Source organism: Gastrolobium bilobum, unplaced genomic scaffold (assembly GCF_033153095.1).
Source record: "Gastrolobium bilobum isolate Gb01-03AN ecotype WA unplaced genomic scaffold, APGP_CSIRO_Gbil_v1 utg38958, whole genome shotgun sequence".
In the NCBI taxonomy this organism is placed as follows: Eukaryota; Viridiplantae; Streptophyta; class Magnoliopsida; order Fabales; family Fabaceae; genus Gastrolobium; species Gastrolobium bilobum.
The window spans coordinates 243,640-265,063 of record NW_026896958.1 but is presented as its reverse complement, the minus strand read 5'-3'; the positions used below and the strand labels follow the sequence as shown (position 1 = coordinate 265,063).

Sequence of the window (21,424 nt, the reverse complement as noted above, 5' to 3'; positions counted from 1 at the left end):
TTGAATAAATTGGAAAGTTATTATGATGATCAGATTTGGATTTTACTATGATAGATGCTGAAGATTTGAATTATTATATAAATTCGAGAATTTATGATAATAGTTGTTTGAATTATGATACTTTGGAAAATTATAATGCCGTTGAGTAACTCATTTAGAGATGATAATACTTAAAGAATAAATAATTATGATTGAATCTTTCCTGATTGTGTGTGTTTGTAATAAATTAATGGTGGGAAGATAGCTTTGGGATGGTACCTCCCAAGGTGATGAACACAACTTTTGGGCTTTATGCATGATTTGTTTGTGACTGGCAGGGTTTCCCGGGTCACAGGGTAGACTGGCAGGGTTTCCCGGGTCTACCATGGTTCTCTTCCCACTAAATATAACGAACTTAAACATTATTAATAATGAAATTTGTTATTTGATTTGATTATGAAGAATGTCATTGAGTTGTGAATATTATCATATTATGACTAATGTTGTGCTAAATATATTAGTTGATAATTACCAAATACATTAAATGAACTTAATAAAGATAAATATTATATAATGGAATTTTGATTATTATATTGATATTTGATTTGATTAATGTGGAATTGATTTGAACACTATTTGACATTTGATTTAATTTGTTATTACTCATATTAATTGTATTTTGATTAGGATTACCAGCTTTGCTGACTTTTGTGTTTGTTTGACTGCAATGATCCTGCGGCTGCGGGGGAGCAGATTTTCAGTGAAGCATGTTGCAAAGGATGGGGCTAGCTGTGGACAGTGAGGATCACGACTCGAGTATTTCAAGCTAGTTTCTAAGTTTAGAAATTTATGAGATTTAAATAAATGCATAAGACATATTTCCTTTATTTAAACTTTAGTCTTTGGTTTTATTTTAATGTAATAAATTTAGCCTTGCACCTGTTCATTGTACAGGTGCGGCGGTAACATTCCCCAAATTAGATTTTGATTAGCTTCCGCAATATTTCTATTATTATAATTGTGAAAAAAAAAAATGAATTTTGACAATTTATTTATTATAAGATTGTTTCATAAATTGTTAGAAATTTGGGGTGTTACAAAATGGTATCAGAGCCCCTGGTTGCGGCTGGGGTTTGCTTTTGATATTGACTCGAGGGATCAAAGATCCCTGAGTTAAATAAAAAAAAAAAATTAGGAAATAAAATAATAGGACATAATGTAAATAAATAAATCGAGAGATGGGTAGTGAAGGGTTATTTTTCTTGTCCTTTAAATATGATTTATTTCTTTGAAATTTCGATGATTATATGTTTGGAATTATTTTGTGATTTAAAATTATTATTGATAATATTCTTTAACATTTTTTTTTATATACGCTATCTTTTGTAACTCGTTCTTATTTTAATAAAAGTAATTAGCTTTCTTTTAGAGTTGTTCTTGAAATAATTAAAGTTTTTCTAGCAAATGAAAGATAATATATGTAATAAAAATTTCTATTTGTTTAAACAAGATATTCAGTTTCGAAACTTTTTTTCTAGCTTTTTTTGGAGTTACCCAACCCTAATTATCTCTTTTTGAGACGAGTTGGCTCCCTCCGGTATCCCCACGAGCTTCGACTCTTTGAGCCGGCTATGGGACTAATCCGGAGTGCGGGGGAACAGTGATGACTAAAGGTTCAGCCCCCTCCCCAAGAATGCATTCAGCGGGAATCGAACACGTATCCAACCCCACTAACTCAGCGCCAAACTTTTTTTCTAGCTTGGTTAAAGTTAGCAAGTCATTAATTTGCAGTGCTTTAAATTTATTGTATTCTATGTTGTCTTGTTTGCCGGGTTATGCATGACTCTTTGATGTTTGCTTACATTTTTTTTAAAGGGGTTTCAAAAAAAAATTAATTAATTAAGTTTCGAGGACAAAACTTCTTTTAAGGAAGGTAGAATGTAATACCCCCATATTTTTATTAACTTTAACCTTATGCCTTTAAGTTAATTTGAGGAGCTCAAACTTCTAAGTTTCGAGGACGAAACTTCTTTTAAGAAGGGTAGAATGTAATACCCTATATTTTCTTTTAATAAAATAATAATAATAATAAATATTTTTTGGATAATAATGATATTTAGTATTTTTGTAATTAATAATATTGGTATTTAATATCTTTAATTAATGAGTTAATAATAGTTAAAATAATAAGATGTTATATAAAAATAGTAATATTATTTGTTTTATGTGATAATATATATATATATATATATATATATATATATATATATATATTAGATGATAAATTATGATTAATTGATTGATGATTTATGTATTTATGTTTGATTAGTAATGATTGATTAGTAAATTGTTTAGATATGATGAGTCAACAAACATAAATTGTTTAGATATGATGAGTCAACAAACATATATTGTTTAGATATGATGAGTCAATAAACATAAATTGTTTAGATATAATGAGTCAACAAACATATATTGTTTAGATATGATGAGTCAGCATTGAGTCAGTAATGTATAAGCCCTAAACTTCAACTATAAATAGAGACCTAGCTTAACCAAACCAATTCACTCTCCTCTACTACTCTCTCTCTTCTCACTCCAAAAAGCTTATTTTAATTATTTTCAATCTTTATATTTTTTTTTATCAACCGGTTCTCTACCCCAAATTACTCTTTTCTTCTAGAAGTTAGCGCGGAGACCAGGTAATCCTAATCTCTAGGTGGTTGTAGATTCGTTGTGTATGAAATTTTTATTGTGTGTAATCCTAATCTTTAGGTAGTTATATGTTTGATATGTGTAATCCTAATCCTTAGGTTATAATTTTGTTTGAAGTTTATTAATAGTAATCCTTATCCCTAGAGAGTCATAGATTATATTGATATGAATTTCGGTATATGTAATCCTATTCGTAGGTTATTTCTTTTATATAAAACTTGGATGTAATCTGAATCCTTAGGTGTTTAGGTTATCTCTATTATATGAAATTTGGGCATAATCCTTATATGTAATCCGTAGATGTTCTTAATAGTTTGGTATGAACATTTCTATATATATAGGTATTTGTTTTTTTTTAAATTTAAATTACTACATATGATAATTAGAATATTTTTGGAAATTTTTTATTATTTCAGAAATTATGATTATGTGCAATATATGATATAAACTTTTAATTCATGTGCAATATATGGATCTTATTGAATAATTATGAAAATTATGGAATTATACTACTCTTTAAGAAAAACTTTCCAAATATGTGTTTTAATGATTGAATTTAAATATTTATATTATTAATAACTATGATAATTGATGTGATGGGATTATTTGAATGACGATGATTGGATTTAGATTTTTCTATGATGAATGTTGAAGATTTGAATTATTATATCCTTGAATAAATTGGAAAGTTATGATAATGATCAGATTTGGATTTTACTGTGATGACTGTTGAAGATTTGAATTATCATATCCTTGAATAAATTGGAAAGTTATGATAATGATCAGATTTGGATTTTACTGTGATGACTGTTGAAGATTTGAATTATCATATCCTTGAATAAATTGGAAAGTTATTATGATGATCAGATTTGGATTTTACTATGATAGATGCTGAAGATTTGAATTATTATATAAATTCGAGAATTTATGATAATAGTTGTTTGAATTATGATACTTTGGAAAATTATAATGCCGTTGAGTAACTCATTTAGAGATGATAATACTTAAAGAATAAATAATTATGATTGAATCTTTCCTGATTGTGTGTGTTTGTAATAAATTAATGGTGGGAAGATAGCTTTGGGATGGTACCTCCCAAGGTGATGAACACAACTTTTGGGCTTTATGCCTCCGATGTGAAACTGATGTGAAAAAGATTATATCCGTTCTTTCCAAAGTGGTGTCTGGCAGGGTTTCCCGGGATACTAGTAGCAACTTTGGGAAGAGGTGTGCACACTAGGAAGATGTGAATTGATTATGGCCAATATGATTTGTTTGTGACTGGCAGGGTTTCCCGGGTCACAGGGTAGACTGGCAGGGTTTCCCGGGTCTACCATGGTTCTCTTCCCACTAAATATAACGAACTTAAACATTATTAATAATGAAATTTGTTATTTGATTTGATTATGAAGAATGTCATTGAGTTGTGAATATTATCATATTATGACTAATGTTGTGCTAAATATATTAGTTGATAATTACCAAATACATTAAATGAACTTAATAAAGATAAATATTATATAATGGAATTTTGATTATTATATTGATATTTGATTTGATTAATGTGGAATTGATTTGAACACTATTTGACATTTGATTTAATTTGTTATTACTCATATTAATTGTATTTTGATTAGGATTACCAGCTTTGCTGACTTTTGTGTTTGTTTGACTGCAATGATCCTGCGGCTGCGGGGGAGCAGATTTTCAGTGAAGCATGTTGCAAAGGATGGGGCTAGCTGTGGACAGTGAGGATCACGACTCGAGTATTTCAAGCTAGTTTCTAAGTTTAGAAATTTATGAGATTTAAATAAATGCATAAGACATATTTCCTTTATTTAAACTTTAGTCTTTGGTTTTATTTTAATGTAATAAATTTAGCCTTGCACCTGTTCATTGTACAGGTGCGGCGGTAACATTCCCCAAATTAGATTTTGATTAGCTTCCGCAATATTTCTATTATTATAATTGTGAAAAAAAAAAATGAATTTTGACAATTTATTTATTATAAGATTGTTTCATAAATTGTTAGAAATTTGGGGTGTTACAATATGTGTCCATGCCAACAACAAAAAAAATTTATTTTCCCACCATACAAAATCTTTAAGTTCTGATGCATATACGTTAAAACAGGCTTTTGATCTACACAAAGTGATATGCCATACCAGCTCAGATAACGAACAAAAAGCTGAAACAGAAACTGAAGCACAGAAACTGGAGACCACAGTTACAAAGCATCCGAAATTGGAAGGAGAGACCACAGAAATAAACCCAACTAATGGTCCTAAAGAACATGAAAAGGTTCCAGCATCACACTCAGGAGAGAAATTAGAGATCGAGGATGATGCCGAATTCATACATGAGGAAGCAAAAGAGATGGAAGAAGCAACTGATATGCACTTACGAAAAACTGCAACTGCAAGTATGTTTACAAAATTTATCGTTTTATTATTCAATGGTGAATTTCATTTTCATCCTACAATTAATTACAGATACTTTGTTCCCAAAAACAAAAGTTCATTATATTTCAATCCCCTTTGTAAAAAATCAATTCAACCCAAAAGCTTAAGTTGTTGGGTAAGGCTACATTAATGGTTTTATATATCTCTAACACGCCCCCCACAAGAGAGACCATTGGGCTTGAAAAGTGGATGATGCATCAAGCTCAGCTTACCTGTACAGCTGTGCTAAGAAATTCCACAAAGAAAATGGGGGGCGGCGAGAATCGAACCCGGGATACCGAGACTCTGATACCAAGTAAAGAACAATTAAAATGTATGAAAGTATTGTATTCAATTGTATATAGAACTGTACAAAAGTCCTCTATTTAAAGAGGTTAAAAAACCTAATGGGCCAAGCCCAAATAACCTGCTAGAATAACATAATAATAAATATACAATACTATTTAATACAATATTATTTCCAACACTCCCCCTCAAGCTGGTGCGTATATATCATAAGCTCCCAGCTTGTTACATATATGATCTATTCGGGGACCTCTAAGAGCCTTGGTAAAAACATCTACAAGTTGATCACTGGAATTGACAAATGCTGTCTCGATCTCTCCTGACTGAATCTTCTCTCTAACAAAGTGACAGTCAATTTCTATATGTTTGGTCCTCTCATGAAAGACTGGGTTAGAGGATATATGCAATGCTGCTTGATTGTCACAAATGAGCTTCATGGGCTGCTGTTCATAGAGATGTAGTTCCTTAAGCAATTGTTTTAGCCAGATGAGCTCACAAGTTGCATTTCTCATCGCCCGATATTCTGCCTCTGCACTTGACCTGGCGACTACAGATTGCTTCTTACTCTTCTAAGAAATCAAGTTTCCTCCGAGGAGAACACAATACCCCGAAGGTGGATCGTCTGTCTGAAGGAGAACCTGCCCAGTCAGCATCTGAATAGCTAGACACCTTTGCATTCCCTTTATTTGTGTATAATAAACCTCTTCCTAGTGCTCTTTTGATATATCGAAGAATCCTGATAGCTGCATCCCAATGGGAGTCACAAGGAGAGTTAAGGAATTGACTTGCCACACTAACTGCAAAAGAGATGTATGGTCTTGTCATAGTAAGATAGTTCAACTTTCCAGCTAGCCGGCGATAATGCCCAAGGTCTACCAATGGCTATCCTTGTCTGGGTAACAGCTTAACATTAGGATCCATAGGTGTATCAATAGGTTTACATCCCAACATACCAGTCTTATGTAGGATATCCAGTGCATACTTCCTCTGACAAATGGAAATGCCCTGCCTAGACTGTGCCACTTCGATCCCTAAGAAATATCGAAGTCTGCCAAGATCTTTGGTCTGAAACTGATTGAATAAGTATTTCTTTAACTGATCAATCCCACTTTGGTCGCTGCCAGTAATAATGATGTCATCAACATAGACCAAGAGATAGGAAAATGGCCAAAGAAGACCAAAGCAAGGGCCGTGCACGGCTATGTGATGAAGAGGCACCGGGAAGTCTCAGGACACACCTCACGTGCCTAGGTCTATGTGCATATACCGCAGCGCGCATGGAGGAAAATGACGGGGAGCCCCCCAGATCTAGACAGCCTGAACGAGGCACTTTAGTTCCGGAGGTTTTCATATCTGATTAGAAATTTTTCAGTTGCAGGAAAAATTGATAACGCCACAATGGATTTCCAAAAGAAGGCAAAGCAAGATTGAGTTGCAAGCATCGAGGCGTGATGAGTAGAAAAGGACATATGTGCAACGACCATAACCATGGCGATAATTACATTGTTACAATAGAGTTATAGATTTTACAAAACTTGACAATGAAATAGTGATAAGACAGGTCATGGAGGATGGTACCACTCTAATACCATGTTGAAATTATAGAGATTTAGATATGAAAGGACGGAAAGAGAGAATAGAGACTCAACGATATGAAATTGATATTAATTTGATATGTTATGATGTGATACAAGCTACAAAGTACTAATCCTTGTTTGTACTCATATTAGACTCCAAATCCTAATTAAACAAGGAAATAAATCATAAAATATAAAGAAATAAAGAAACAATTACTAAGAGATCATACCAGATACTCTAAATTATTCTAAGATACAATCAAGATATTATGAGATATTTTTCATATATCTTAACAATTTCATATATATAACGACAGGTGTGCCTAACGATGAAGACCGGTCAACATTGCCCACATCAGCAATAGTCAAAGGTGAGACGGTTGAGGAAATCTTACAGCAACAAACACTTCAGGAAGAGGAATCAGCAGCTATAGGTATCGACAAGAGCTGCAGACCAGGAAATGAACTCGAGGAAAAAAACAAAGCTGTTGAGGTTAGGCCTTAATGATGTTAACAATAGAATAATAACATACATATCTGCTTGATGTTTCAAACAAGTAAATTGCTCATGCATAGACATCCATGCGAGCAGACAATCATTTATTTTCTTCATTTGTAATACAAATTTGATTCTGATACTGCATATCTTAAAACAGGTATTCGATCAACCTGAAACTATGGTCAAGGTGGGTGCAAAAAATGGAGAACATGCTGACCACCAATTAGAAGCATCACACGTGTTGAGCGTGACTGCAAACCATATCAATGCAAAAGGAATGCTCACATTGGAAAGCAGTACAAAATCAAGTTATGATGTGAACGAACCAGAGAACATTCCAGTATCACACCTGATTGAGAATTCACTGATCCAGGATGGTAACAAAAACACACTAGAGAATCAACAGTTATCAAAGAATCAATTAATGTAGAGTTACAAAAATATGAAGCAGAGAGTAATTATGTTTTGAAAATTTACTAACTTGCTCTTTTGATTTTACTGAATTTGATTGACATCTTAGACGCAAACAAAAGGAAGTTTTTCTTCCAAGGGAATAAAAAAAGACCTACATGGTTTTCTAAATCTCTTGAAAAATAAAAAATAAAAATTCTTTCGCCTTAACTAAAAGTAAAAGCTACTGCATTCAAATGAAGGAAACAGTTTTATCAAACGTTGTATGTGGATCATAACATGTAAACAGTAACTGTTTGATCACATAAAGCAACTTGCCAGCGCAGTGGGATATTTTTAATTTTCAAGAAAACAGATATATGTACAAAAAAGTAGAATCATACCTAACCTTGTGTCGATGATTGTATTTAACATCTCATTTTTATAATGACAGGTGTCCCTGGGGATAAAGCCGTGCCAACTTTACCCACTACAGAATCTGTTGGAGTTGAAACAGTTGACAAAGGCATTCAAGAAAAAATATATATGGAAGCAGAATCAACAGTGACAGATACCACAGATGTGCAGAGACGAGAAAATGATTTTGAGGAGAAAAAGAAAGCTCCCGAGGTTTGGATGGAGTTCACGAAAATAAACTAGAAAATAATAGATAATTAACTTGCATTTTTTACCCTTGCACATGATAATTATGTATTCATGTCAACAGAAATTTATTTATTTTCCGAGCATACAACATCTGTAAGTTCTGACACAGTTTATGTTAAAATAGGCATTTGATCAACACGAAGTGTCACACCAGTCAAGCATGGAAAATGAACAGAAAGTTGAACTACTAGCTAAAGGGAAGAACCTGGAGATCTGTGTTATAAAGCATCCAAATCTGGAAGGAAAGACCGCAGATATAAACCCAATTAGTGATACTGAAAAACATGAAAAGGATCCAGGGTCATACACAGGAGAGAAATTAGAGATCAAGGATGGTGGGAAGTTCATAAATGAAGAAGCAAAAGAGATGGAAGAAGCAGCTGATATGCAGTTACTGAAAACTACAACAGAAAGTATGTTTCAAAATGTACCATCATTTTTTTAATGTTTTAGAGGATTTCATTTTCATCCTAGAAGCAATTACAGAAACTTTATGTTTCCAAAAACCAGAAGTTCATTACTGTTTCAAATCCACTCAAACAACAAATTTTTTCTGTGAAATGGCTTTGAGAGAGTTTTCAATTTCTAAAGAAATGAAACAACTTGCACTAAATAGCAGTGCTACATGTGGATGACAGCATTATAAGTTACAATAATAACTTTGTCCTTATCAGTAGCATGGCGTGGCCATAGAAATAGTTAGTTTAAAAGACAAGATAACTATCATATGTACAACAAAAGAACTACTTTAACCAATTTGGTGCGTAAGATAGCATAGAAATATCTCATTTGTATAACAACAGGTGTACTTGAAGATGAAGTGCAGTCAACATTGCCCACATCAACAATTGTCAAAGGTGAGAAGATTGAGGAAATCTTTCAGGAACAAACACTTGAGGAAGAGGAATCAGCAGCAGTAGATAACAATGATAGCTGCAGACCAGAAAATGAACTTGACCACCTGGCTAATGTTTTTGAGGTGAGCCAGAAATGAAGTTTAAAAGAAAATAATTACATACATAACTGCATGCCATTTCAGACAAGTAAATTGCTCGTGCTTAGACATCCATGCAAACAAATCAATCATTTATCTTCTTCATTTGTAACACAAATTTGGTTCTCATACTTCATATGTTAAAACAGGCAACTGATCAACCCAAATCCGTGGCCAAGGATGGTGCAGAAAATGTCGACCACCATTATGAACAATCTACAATGGAAAACATGACTACAAAGCATATCAGTTCAGAAGGAATGGTGACAACAGAAAACAGTACAAAATCAAGTTATGATGTAGAAGAACTGGAAAAGGTTCCAGATTTAGGCTCTGTTGGCAATGCAGAGATTAAGGATGCTGGAAAAATCACACTGGAGGAAGCCATTGATATCAAAGAAGCCACTGATGTGGAGTTGCAAAAGCCTGAAATAGAAAGTAATTATTTTTGAAAATTCAGTAACCTTTGTTTTGTCTTTTACCCAATTTGACATGACATCCTAGAAACAAATTTAACAAGATTAGTTTGGTGTAATCTAGCTCGGTATTTTGAATCAAATGAAACTAGAGTCCTTTGGTGTAATCTAGCTTTAGAAACTTACGGTGTTCTGGACAAAGGAATTATTTTTAGCAGATTCTTTGTGGATGATAGCATGTAGGCAATTATTTTGTTTGACCTCATACAGCATCTTTGTGTAGCAGTGAAATTTTGAGTTTTGAAGAGAACATATAAACGTCCCAAAAATATCGTGTGGATGATTGCATTTAACATTTCGTTAATGACAGGTGTGCCTGAGGAGAAATCCATCTCAACTTTGTCCCGAGTATCATCTGTCAGAGTTGAGGAAAGCATTCGAGAAGAATTGCAAAATGAAGTTGAACCAGCAGTGACTGATGTCAAAGAGGGGCAGAGAATAGAAAATGATTTTGAGGAGAACATGAAAGTTCTTGAGGTTTGACCAGACTACAAAAAAATAAACTAGTAAAATAATAGATACACTTTGCATTTTCACACTATCACATATTAACTATGTGTCCATGCAGATAACTAAATATGCATTTTCCCAAAGTACAGCATTACGTTCTGACACAAAATATGTTCAAACAGGCATTTGGTCCACAAAAAGCAACAGGCAACACCTATGCAGAAAATGAAAAGAAAGCAGAACCCCAATCTGAAGCACAGAGAATGGAGACCACAGTGATAAAGCATCCATATTTAAAAGGATTAGAGACTGCAGAAAAAAGCCCAAGTATTTATATTGACGAACTTGAAAAGGTACCAACATCACACACTGGAGAGAAATTAGACATCAAGGACGGTGGGAAAATCATACAAGAGGAAGCAAAAGAGAGGGAGGAAGCAACTGAAATTAAAATAGAAGCAATAATACAGTCACTGAAAACTGCAACACAGTGTACGTTTCAAATTGTCGGCTAATTTTTTCAGTCTTTAGTGAATTTCATTTCCATCCTAGAAGCAATAATAGAAACTTTGTTTACAAAAATTAAAATTTCATTACTCTTCCAAATCCCTTCAAACAATAAATTTTTGGATCTATATTGCAGTGAGATATTTCCATTTCTAAGGAAAAGATATAAGTTGTATTAAATGGAAGTTCAGTAAGCAGAGGATAGCATTATAGTAGCTTGGTGTAGCAATATAAATTTCCTGTTTCAAGACAGGATTGTTGATATTACAGGATTTAGGTAGTGAAGGAAGACAAAAGAGAATAGAGACTCTGAATGTAAGAAATTAGCTTGATTTGGTGAATCAGATAGTGATACAAAAGACAAAGAACTAAACCCTATTTATGAAAGGTTTTAGGTTAAGTAACTCCTAACCCAAAGCAAATAAGTGATCAAACAACTAACTAAAAAAAACATAATATCCCTAGGAATAAGATAAGATTTCTAAGAAGATAAGATCCCTAAAAAAAAGATAAAGCAATTATCCTTAAAATAAATAAATTATCCTATTCAATTATGCATCATTCACTCCCTCTGAGATATTTTATAGATATTCTAACACTCCCCCTCAAGCTAAAACTTAAAAATCATTAAGCTTGTTATAAACAAACAATTTAAAAAGAAAAGAACATATATATAAAGTGGACTCCGTGAAACATCACTAAACAAATAACTCAGGCCCGCTGAAGATGCAGGAGCAATGAGTATTGCTAGAAAGATAGCAAAGATGGCTGAAATTAATGAAAACATAAAAGAAATACCTTGGCAAGCAATAAGCACAAGATTCAAACTTCATCAAAAAAACATTTGGAAGTATCAAACACAGAAATATTTAAAAGACCCTAAAACTTAGAAATTGAAACTAAGGATGGTATAAAACTTTGCCAAAAAAAATTCATCATTGGTGAGATATGAGAAACCACCATCATTATGCTTCATCAGTAGAGGGCTAGTGTGAATCAAAGCCAATAAAGAATTCATCACCAGTATGACTCATCCATGACATAGTGGAAATCACCACTGGTATGATTCATGATTGGAATCAAAGTCACCACTACTATGATCATTAGATGGTAAAAAGTGACGGATCTAGTTCATGAAGAATGTTACTGCTCCTATATCATGTTGAAATTATAGGATTAAGGTAGGGAAGGAGAAAAAGAGAGAATAGATTGTCTAAATGAAAAGATATTAGATTGATATGGGGTATTAATTAAACTAATTAAGTTTTGAAACAAAAGACAAAGAACTAACCGTTATTTATTCTATAGTTTAAGTACTACACTCTTAACACTAATCAAATAAACGAACAAAACTTACTAAACATAAAATCCTAAGGAATAAGATAAGATTCCTAAAAGGATAAGAACCCTAAAAAAGGTAATGCCCTTAAAATAAACGCATCATTCACTCTCTCTTAGATATATTGTAGATATTTTATCAAGGATATTCAGCTGATGTACTAAAAACAAGAACTGCTTCAGCTAACTCTGTGCAGATGATAGTGTTCAAATTATAGGGTTTTGGTAAAGACTAACAAAAGATAAGATAAAATCCCTAAGAATATGATAAGGGTCTTAAATACATAAGATTTCTTAAAAATTAGGTAATAAAATTATCCCCAGCATAACAAACTTATCCTAATCTATTATGCATCTCTCTGCAAGCCTGGAGCAGTGGAAAAGTTGCTCATTTGTACTGAAATGTCACGAGTTTGAATCCGGGAAACAACCTCTTTGCAAATTTGCAAAGTTAAGGCTGCGAGCAAGGATTGCCCTCACCCTACCCTCGTTAGTCGGGATTTAATGGGGAGTCTTTTTATTATGCATCTCTCCCTTTATGCTATTTTTTTACATATTTTAATTGATAGCATAGAAATATGTCATGTATAATGACAGGTGTACATAAGGATGAAACCCCATCAACATTGGCCATTGTCGAAGGTGAGACGGTTGAGCAAAGCTTTCAGGACCAAACACCTAAGGAGGAGGAATCAACAACGAAAGATAACAAGAATAACAGCAGACCAGAAAATAAACTTGAACAAACAACTAAAGTTCTCGAGGTTCGGCATTAAGGAAGTTAACAAGAAAATATTTACATAGATAACAGCATGGTGATTAACACACGTAAATTACTCATGCATATGCATCCATGCAAACAAACAAATGATCATTTATTTTCCTCTTTTATAATACAAATTTGATTCTGATACTGCATATGTTAAAACAGCCAATTTCTCAACCCGAAACCACCAACATGGTCAGTGCAGAAAATGAAGAAAATGCTGACTACCAGTCTGAAGCACCAAGCATGGAGAACGTGATAACAAAGCAAAATGCTGGTAAAATCATGTTGGAGGAAGCAATAGATATCAAAGAAGCCACTGATGTGGAGTTACAAAAATCTGAAACAGATAGTAATTACGTTTAAAAAAATCAGCATCCTTCACTTTATGTCTTTACCAAATTTGATTTGACACCCTAGAAACAAATACAACACAAGCTTATGTTTCCCAAGAAAAAAAAAAGTCCTACATGGTTTTTTGAAATGCCTTGATACCAAATTTCTTTAGCATAGACTAGCACTAAAAACTATTGCTTTCAGTCAAAAGGAACAACTTTATCCAACTCTGTATTTGGATGATAACATGTAAACAGTAATTCTTTGGCCTTAAAAGCAGCTTGTTGTGGCAGTAGGATTTTTTTAATTTTGAAGAAAACATATAATTTACAAAAAAAAGTAGTACCATAGGCTACCTTATCTCAAGGATTGTATTCAACATCTAATTTGTATAATGACAGGTGTGCCTGAGCATAAATCCCTGTCAACTTTACCAACTACAGCATCTGTCACAGTTGAAGCAATTGAGAAAAGCACTCAAGAAGAAATACATAAGAAAGAGGAATCAGCAGTGACAGATACCGAAGAGGGACAGAGACCAGAATATGATTTTGAGAAAAATAAAGTTCCTCAGGTTTGTGTCGACTGTGACAAAATAAAATAAATCATAGAAACTACCTTGCATTTTTATATTTGCACTTCTTAATTATGTGTCCTTGCACCAACCCATGATTTATTTTCCCAACATACAATATCTTTAAGTTCTGATGCAGTTTATATTAAAACAGACCTTTCATATACACAAAGGAAGAGGCAACACCTGCTTGGAAAATGAAAAGAAAGCTGAACCGCAATCTGAAGCGCAGACCATTGAGACAATGGTTATAAAGTATTCGAATTTGGAAGGACAGGTTGCCACTGAAATAAACCCTGATATTGATACTGAAGTACTTGAAAAGGTTCCAGTGTCACAAGAGGGAGAGAAATTAGAGATCAAGGATGGTAGGAAAATCATAAAAGAAGAAGAAAAGGAGATGGAGGAAGCAACTAGTATGCAATCACCGAAAACTGCAATACAAAGTATGTTTAGAAAATCTAGCAATTAAAGAAACTTCAATTTCCAAAAATTTAAATTTTATCATGCTTTTTCAAATCCCTTGAAACAATAACCTTTTTGTTTTGACATTGTATTGAAATTTTCAATTACAAAAGAAAAGATACAACTTGTACTAAACAAAGAATCGTATGTGGATGTTAGCATTAAAAGATACTAAGTTAACACTTTGGCCTTATCAGTAGCTTGGTGCGGCATCAGAAATTCCAAGTTTTTGAGACAGAATATCTATCAGATGTACTAAAAAGAATTACTTTAGCCAACTTTGTGCAGATGACAGAAAACAAACATCTCATTTGTATATTGACAGGTCTACCTGAGGATGAATCATCATCAACATTACCCACCTGGACATTTGTCAAAGGTGAGACATTTGAGAAAAACTTTTCAGAACAAACACTTAAGGAAGCGGAATCAACAGAGATAGAGAACAAGAGCTGCAGAACAGAAAATCAACTTGAGCAAACAACTAAAGTTCTGGAGGTTAGGCACTACTGAAGCAAAAAAGAAAATATTAACATAGATAACTGCATGTAATCTGACACACGAAAATTGCTCATGCTTGTGCATCCATACAAACCAACAATCAATTATTTATTTCCTCATTTGTAATACAAATTCAATTCTGATACTGCATATGTTAAAACAGGCAAGTGATCTAGCCAAACTCATGGGCAAGGTTAGTGCAGAAAACGAAGAACATACTGACCAACAATCTGAAGTACCAAGTACAGAGAACATGATTACGGAGTATACAAATTCAGAAGGTATGCTGACAACAGAAAGCAGCAGAAAATCAAGTTGTGTGGAAGAACTGGAAAACATTCCAGAGTCACACTCTTTTGAGAATTCAGAAATCAAGGATAGTGGAAAAATCATGACGGAGGAAGAAATATATATCCAAGAAGCCACTGATGCAAAGTTACAAAAATCTGAAACAGAAAGTAATTATCTTTTGGAAATTTAGCAACCTGCTCTTTTGTTTTTACCAAAATTCATTTAATATCCTAGAAACAAATACAACAAGCTTAAACCTCATTTAATTTTATTTTACTTTTAAGAAAAAAGGAAAGACCTACATGCTTTTTCAAATGCCTTTAAACAAAAATGCTTTTGTTTTTCTTTGGCACATCACTTGATTTAAAATAAGATTAGGCATTTGGCATCTATTTGGTGTAAAGCACATGGTTTTTCTAATAGGATTTCAAAAGAGATAGGTTCACGAATTGGGAAGCTTTCTTATATTGATTTCTCTCTTTTCTTGGTTGTTCTCTTGTTTAGGAAGACTCTTTATGCTCCTTTCCATTTGTAATTTATTCTCTTCATCTATATACATTTCCCCTTAATAATAATAATAATAATAATAATAATAATAAAAAAAACTTTCACGGTGACAAACATGAAAAATTATTGTGTTTGAAAGAAAGCAACAACTTTATCTAACTCTGTACGTGTAGGGAAACATGTAAACAGTAATTCTTTGGCATCATAAAGTAGCTTGAGGCAATGGAATTTTTCAAGTTTTGAAGAAAACATAAAAATGAACAAGAAAAGAGTACCTTTGCCAACTTTGTGTCAATGATTTCTTTCAACATCTCAATTGTATATTGACAGGTGTGCCAGAGGATAAAGCCCTGTCAACTTTACCCACTAAAGCATCAGGCGAAGCAGAAACAGTTGAGAAAAGCATTCAACAAGAAATACGTAAGGAAACTGAATCAGCAGAGACAGATACCAAAGAGGGGCAGATAGCAGAAAATGATTTTAAGGAGAACATGGAAGTTCTTAAGGTTTAAGTAGACTACTGCAAAATAAACTACAAGAACACCAATTTTCACACTTGCACCTCTTCTTAATTATTTGTCCATGCAAAAGCATAAAATTATTTCTTAAGGTTCACCTTCTGACTGAGTACCCGTTAAAACAGGCATTTGATTTACAAAAAGCAACAAGAAATACGCGCACAGAAAATGAAAAGAAAGCTGAACCCCAATCTGAAGCACAGAGTGTGGAGACCATGCCTATAAAGCATCAAAATTTAGGACTGGAGACAACAAATATAAATCCAAGTAATAATACTGAAGAACTTGAAAAGGTCCCAGCATCACACACTACACAGAAATTAGAGATCAAGGATGGCAGGAAAATCATACAAGGGGAAGATGAAGCAAATACACAGTTACCGAAATCTACAATAGAAAGTAAATTTCAACAATTCAGCAACTTTATAAAGTCTTTAGGGAACTTCATTATGATCCTAAAAGCAATTACAGAAATTTCAATTTCAAAAAATTCAAATTTCATCATGCTTTGGCCCTTGAAATAATAACTTTTTGCTGTGATATAGCATTCAAAGTTTTCAAAACCAAAAGAAAAGATAGCATTAAAATTTACAACCATAACTCTTTGGCTTTATGCGTAGCATGGTATGGCAAAAGAAATTTCCAGTTTTTGAGACAGCACATCTATCAGATGTACTAGAAAGAACTACTGTAGCTAATTAGAGCAGATGATAGCACACAAACATCTCATACGCATAATGCAGGTGTACTTGAGGATGAATCCACATCAACATTAGCCACATTGCCAATTGTCAAAGGTGAGACATTTGAGAAAAGCTATCAGGAACAAAAGCATAAGGAGGAGGAGACAACCATGATAGAGAACAACAAGAGCTGCAGGAAAAAAAATGAACTTGAGCAAATGACTGAAGCTGTTGAGGTTAGGCAGTAATGAAGTAAACAAGAAAACATTAACATACATTACTGGATGCAGTTTTCCGCACGGAAATTTACATGCTTATGCATTCATGAAAATAAACAATCAATGAATTATTTTCTTCATTTGTAATACAAATTTGATTCTGATGCAGCATGTGTTAAAAAAGGCATTGGATCTACCCAAAATCATGGGCAAGGACAGTGCAGAAAATGAAGAACATGCTGGCCACCAACCTGAAGTGCCAAGCATGGAAAACGTGATTATAAAGCATACCAAATCAGAAGAAATGGTGACAGTAGAAAGCAGCACAAAATCAAATTATAATGTGGTGGAACATGAAAAGATATCGGAGCCACACCCTTTCAAAAATTTAGAGATTGAGGATGGTGGAAAAATCATGCCAGAGGATGCAGTAGATATCAAAGAAGGCAGAGATCTGGAATTACATAAATCGGAAACAGAAAGTAATTACTTTTTGAAAATTCAGCATCCTTCTTTTTTGTCAAGCTGAAGTCCCCAACCACCACCACCCCCCCCAAAAAAAAAAAAAAAAAAAAAAAAACAAGAAAAAAAGTCTAGTCCTGCATGGTTTTTTAAATCCCTTAAAACAAAAGTTTCTAGCATTAGAGACTTCTGTGTTCTGGAGAAAGGAACAATTTTAGCCAACTGTATTTGGTTCATAGCATGTAAACAGTAATTGTATAGCCTCATAAAGCAGCTTGTTGTGGTGAAGGGATTTTTTGAGTTTTAAAGAAAACATATAAATATACCAAAAATGAACTACTGTCGCGAATATTGTGGGGATGATTGCATTAAACATCTCATTTGTATAATGACAGGTGTACCTGAGGATAAAGCCATCTCAACTGTACCCACTATAGCATCTGTTGGAGTTGAAACATTTAAGCAAGGCATTCAAGAAGAAATACATAAGGAAACTGAATCAGCAGTGACTGATACCAAAAAGGGGCAGAGTCCAGAAAATGAGTTTGAGGAGAATACGAATGTTCTAGAGGTTTGACCAGACTGCAACAAAATAAACTAGATAATGATAGATACCTTGCCGTTTCACACTTGCACATCTTAATTATGTGTCTGTGTTGACAACCAAATATATATTTTCCCAACATACAATATATTTAACTTCTGATGCAGTTTATGTTAAACAGGCATTTGATCTACACAAAGTGACAGGAAACACCTGCGTGGAAAATGCAAAGAAAGCTGAAGCCCAATCTGTAGTACAGAGCCTAGACACCATGGTTATAAAGCATCCGAATTTAGAAGGATTGGAGACCACAAAAATAAGTCCAAGTAATGATACTACAGAACTTGAAGGGAAACACAAAGTTGCCGAGCCTGGTGGTGGCTCTGAATTGGTATCTGTAGATGTCACAAAGGAGTGTTCAAATAAAGATATCCCCATGCTAGGTGATCTGCCAATGCTTTCTGACCAAAACCCCAAAAATAACAACTCTGATATTAGTAAAATATCTGCTAGTGATCATTGTAAATTAGACTCTGAGAAAGAAGAAAATCTGCTCATAGAAGCCTCTGGTTGTACTGCAACCAGCACACATAAGAACAGTGAGACAATAAAAGGACAAGAGAACTCAGAAACAACTTTTAAAGACAGTTTGATAGGTTTTGCAGGAGAGAGAGCACCAACTGAATTGGAAACAGAAGAATCTAGCCATGAACATCAGAGTACTGATGATACTCCAGCTGAAAAGGTCTAAGAGGCATATCGCATATATAACTTTAATTTCCGATAAAAAAGCCAATGGCATATTATAGCAGAGAAACAGCATTTTCTTACTTCTAAATGTAATAAGCTAGCAATATATATATACATATATATGGCTAGTGATGTATTTATCCATTTCCATGATAAGCTCTTTGTGACTTTTTATTTATTTATTTATTGTGAAATAGATTGTCAAAGCAGCTGACACAAATGAGAAGCTTGAATTAGCTCCTGAATCTATAGCTATAGAGCAAAGTGACAAAAAGAACAGTTTTGACTCCTCAATGTACACAGCAGATGGAACTTCCATGTATGATGGAAATGGTGAGAAAGTCAGAAACAGTGTAGAAAGTATTGTAGCAGGGAAACTAGTAGCAAAATTGGATCCAGATGATCAAAGTGACATGCATGAGTCTACTAAGATGGACGAAAGTGAACTTGCAGCAGAGAAGGTCAGTGAATGTTCCTCCATCTTACAAAAAAAGAAAAGTATGCATTTATCATTTGGAACAATAAATACATTATTCAGATAAGTGGCATCAGAAAAACGTGTGCAGCAATACCACACCATTTTAATTTTTCATCTTTCTATATCAGCCATGCTAAACCAGGATGCTTCAGCCTGGAGCAAATTATGCTTAAATTCTCACATACCATAGAAATCTTTTTCTTTCTTTATTAACTACAATGCACAGTGTTACTCATCCACCATTGTGGAACAGATACCCGGACCACCTTATCCAGGCAAGAAGCTTGAATCATACTTTGATTCTGAGGCCCATGAACAAGCAAAGGAGAAGAGCAAAAATATTCAGGATCAGATTTCTGAATCTGATCACCACATTCAACAACAAGAGTTTCAGTGTGAAAATCAGACAAAACCTGAGCCCCAAATGGAAGCTGAAAATGATTTCAGTGTACAATTAAATGCTAAAAAAAACCCAGTGGCTAGCCTTATAACCAAAGAGGTAAGGATTAAAGCATTATAGTTTTTACATATGTAATTGAAGAATTTTCTATTCTCAGATTAAACCTATAAAGCAGGTTCACGACGGAGTTGACAAAGCTGATGCAAGTAAAAACATTGAAACACAGACCATAGGTTCCGATAAAGGCTTATCGGAAGTTCAGATATTATTTCCTGGAGAAGAGACAGTTAATCAGGTGAGCTTAACATAGTACTTCCAATACCACTAAACCTTTATAATGCCCTACTATTATTTCTTCAGTCCCCAAAATCTTGAATTTCAAATTGTGAAAAAGGTGAAAGATCACATTATCAAAAACTTCAAAGCAACAGACTCCAAAGAGCAGAGAGCAATAGCAGACTTGAGCTTTGAAAATGACCCTATCAGAAAGGACGTGACATCTAAAGACACAGATGAAGCGATTGAGCAACCAGCCACAGGAAAACAGGAAACTCAAGAGGCAGAAACCACTCAAGTAGGAACTGCAAAAGAAGATGAAGGAGGAGATGACTTCGAAAAAATAAGCCCATCATCTAGCAGCACTGTCATGATCAAAGACTCTCAACATTCCGATGTGAAAGTTTCACACAAAAAATCTCATGGCATCCTCTCAGGTGTTGGGTCAAAGGTAAAACATTCAATTTCCAAAGTGAAGAAAGCCATTACGGGTAAGTCTTCACACCCAAAGACACCATCACCAAAATAAAATAAGCAAGTAAACAATGGCATGCTGCTACTGTAAATAGCCATATGTTTGAGTATGTTGGCTTGTATAGTATGTTGAGGGATTGTATAGCTTTGCTTCATCTTTGTATGTATTGTTTTCTTTGTTCTTTGTTGTTTGTTTTGATTTTTTCATTTTAAGGAGAATCTCTTATCCTCCTAACTCTATGTGATGTAATCATATTCTATTTCTCTTATGAATTCCCACATGTAGTTAGTGATTGAGAACGTTGGTTTCAATTATAGAGGAGAATTGTGATAGCCATTGCCACAGGGACAGTTGAAAGAAATGCTTAAGCGCTGAAAATCTATCAAAAGAACAAAGAAAACCGAAGGAATGATGACATTCAAGTTCTGAAATTAATTTTCTCGAGAACCAAACGGAAAAGGCAAGAAAATCTTATCATAAAGAGAATGAACTCCATACCTGACTCGGATTCTTTCTCGATTCTGAGAGAGGAGGGTTCGTACTGGCGCCAATTTCTAATAACATAGATATAATGAGGTTTGCTGATTGTGGTACTTTTTTATTTTTTTTTCAATTCTTTTATTATTTAAATAGATTATTTTTGTTTTTCTTTTTGAGCCAAAATTAGATGAATATTTTGTCAAAAAATAATAATATATATTTTAGGAGAAAAAATTAATCCTTTTAAAATATAGTCATTTTAGTTTAAAATATTATTTTTATTTAAAATTTAAATTAAAAAAAATGTCTTACTCTCTCCTCCCATAATTTTCACTGTCCATTTTAAAGGAAAAACTATTTGT

The 21,424-nt window shown here is 33.6% G+C and overlaps 3 protein-coding genes across 3 annotated transcripts; all 3 read left to right on the top strand.

The window, feature by feature from the left end:
* Window positions 1-4,827: 4,827 nt before the first annotated feature.
* LOC133302990 (uncharacterized) lies at window positions 4,828-8,915 on the top strand (the record flags this gene model as incomplete). The annotated part of the gene is made up of 2 exons (XM_061502814.1): window positions 4,828-5,116; window positions 7,336-8,915. Coding segments are annotated over 2 exons (477 nt in total), but the record flags the coding sequence as incomplete, so codon positions are not given.
* On the top strand, window positions 7,696-17,486 carry LOC133302989 (uncharacterized). Its single transcript, XM_061502813.1, has 16 exons — window positions 7,696-7,894; window positions 8,362-8,537; window positions 8,698-8,986; window positions 9,377-9,552; window positions 9,717-10,005; window positions 10,354-10,520; window positions 10,676-10,985; window positions 12,936-13,102; window positions 13,270-13,456; window positions 13,842-14,014; window positions 14,169-14,460; window positions 14,805-14,977; window positions 15,144-15,438; window positions 16,109-16,695; window positions 17,040-17,215; window positions 17,367-17,486. Exons 1-14 carry the CDS (start codon window positions 7,696-7,698, stop codon window positions 16,288-16,290), a joined length of 3,075 nt encoding a protein of 1,024 aa, XP_061358797.1. The 3' UTR covers window positions 16,291-16,695; window positions 17,040-17,215; window positions 17,367-17,486.
* Window positions 16,512-20,855, top strand: LOC133302988 (uncharacterized). Its single transcript, XM_061502812.1, has 9 exons — window positions 16,512-16,695; window positions 17,040-17,215; window positions 17,367-17,679; window positions 18,055-18,230; window positions 18,385-18,948; window positions 19,151-19,414; window positions 19,685-19,930; window positions 20,007-20,126; window positions 20,226-20,855. The coding sequence occupies exons 1-9, from the start codon at window positions 16,512-16,514 to the stop codon at window positions 20,634-20,636; spliced, it is 2,454 nt and encodes an 817-aa protein (XP_061358796.1). The 3' UTR covers window positions 20,637-20,855.
* Window positions 20,856-21,424: the final 569 nt, after the last annotated feature.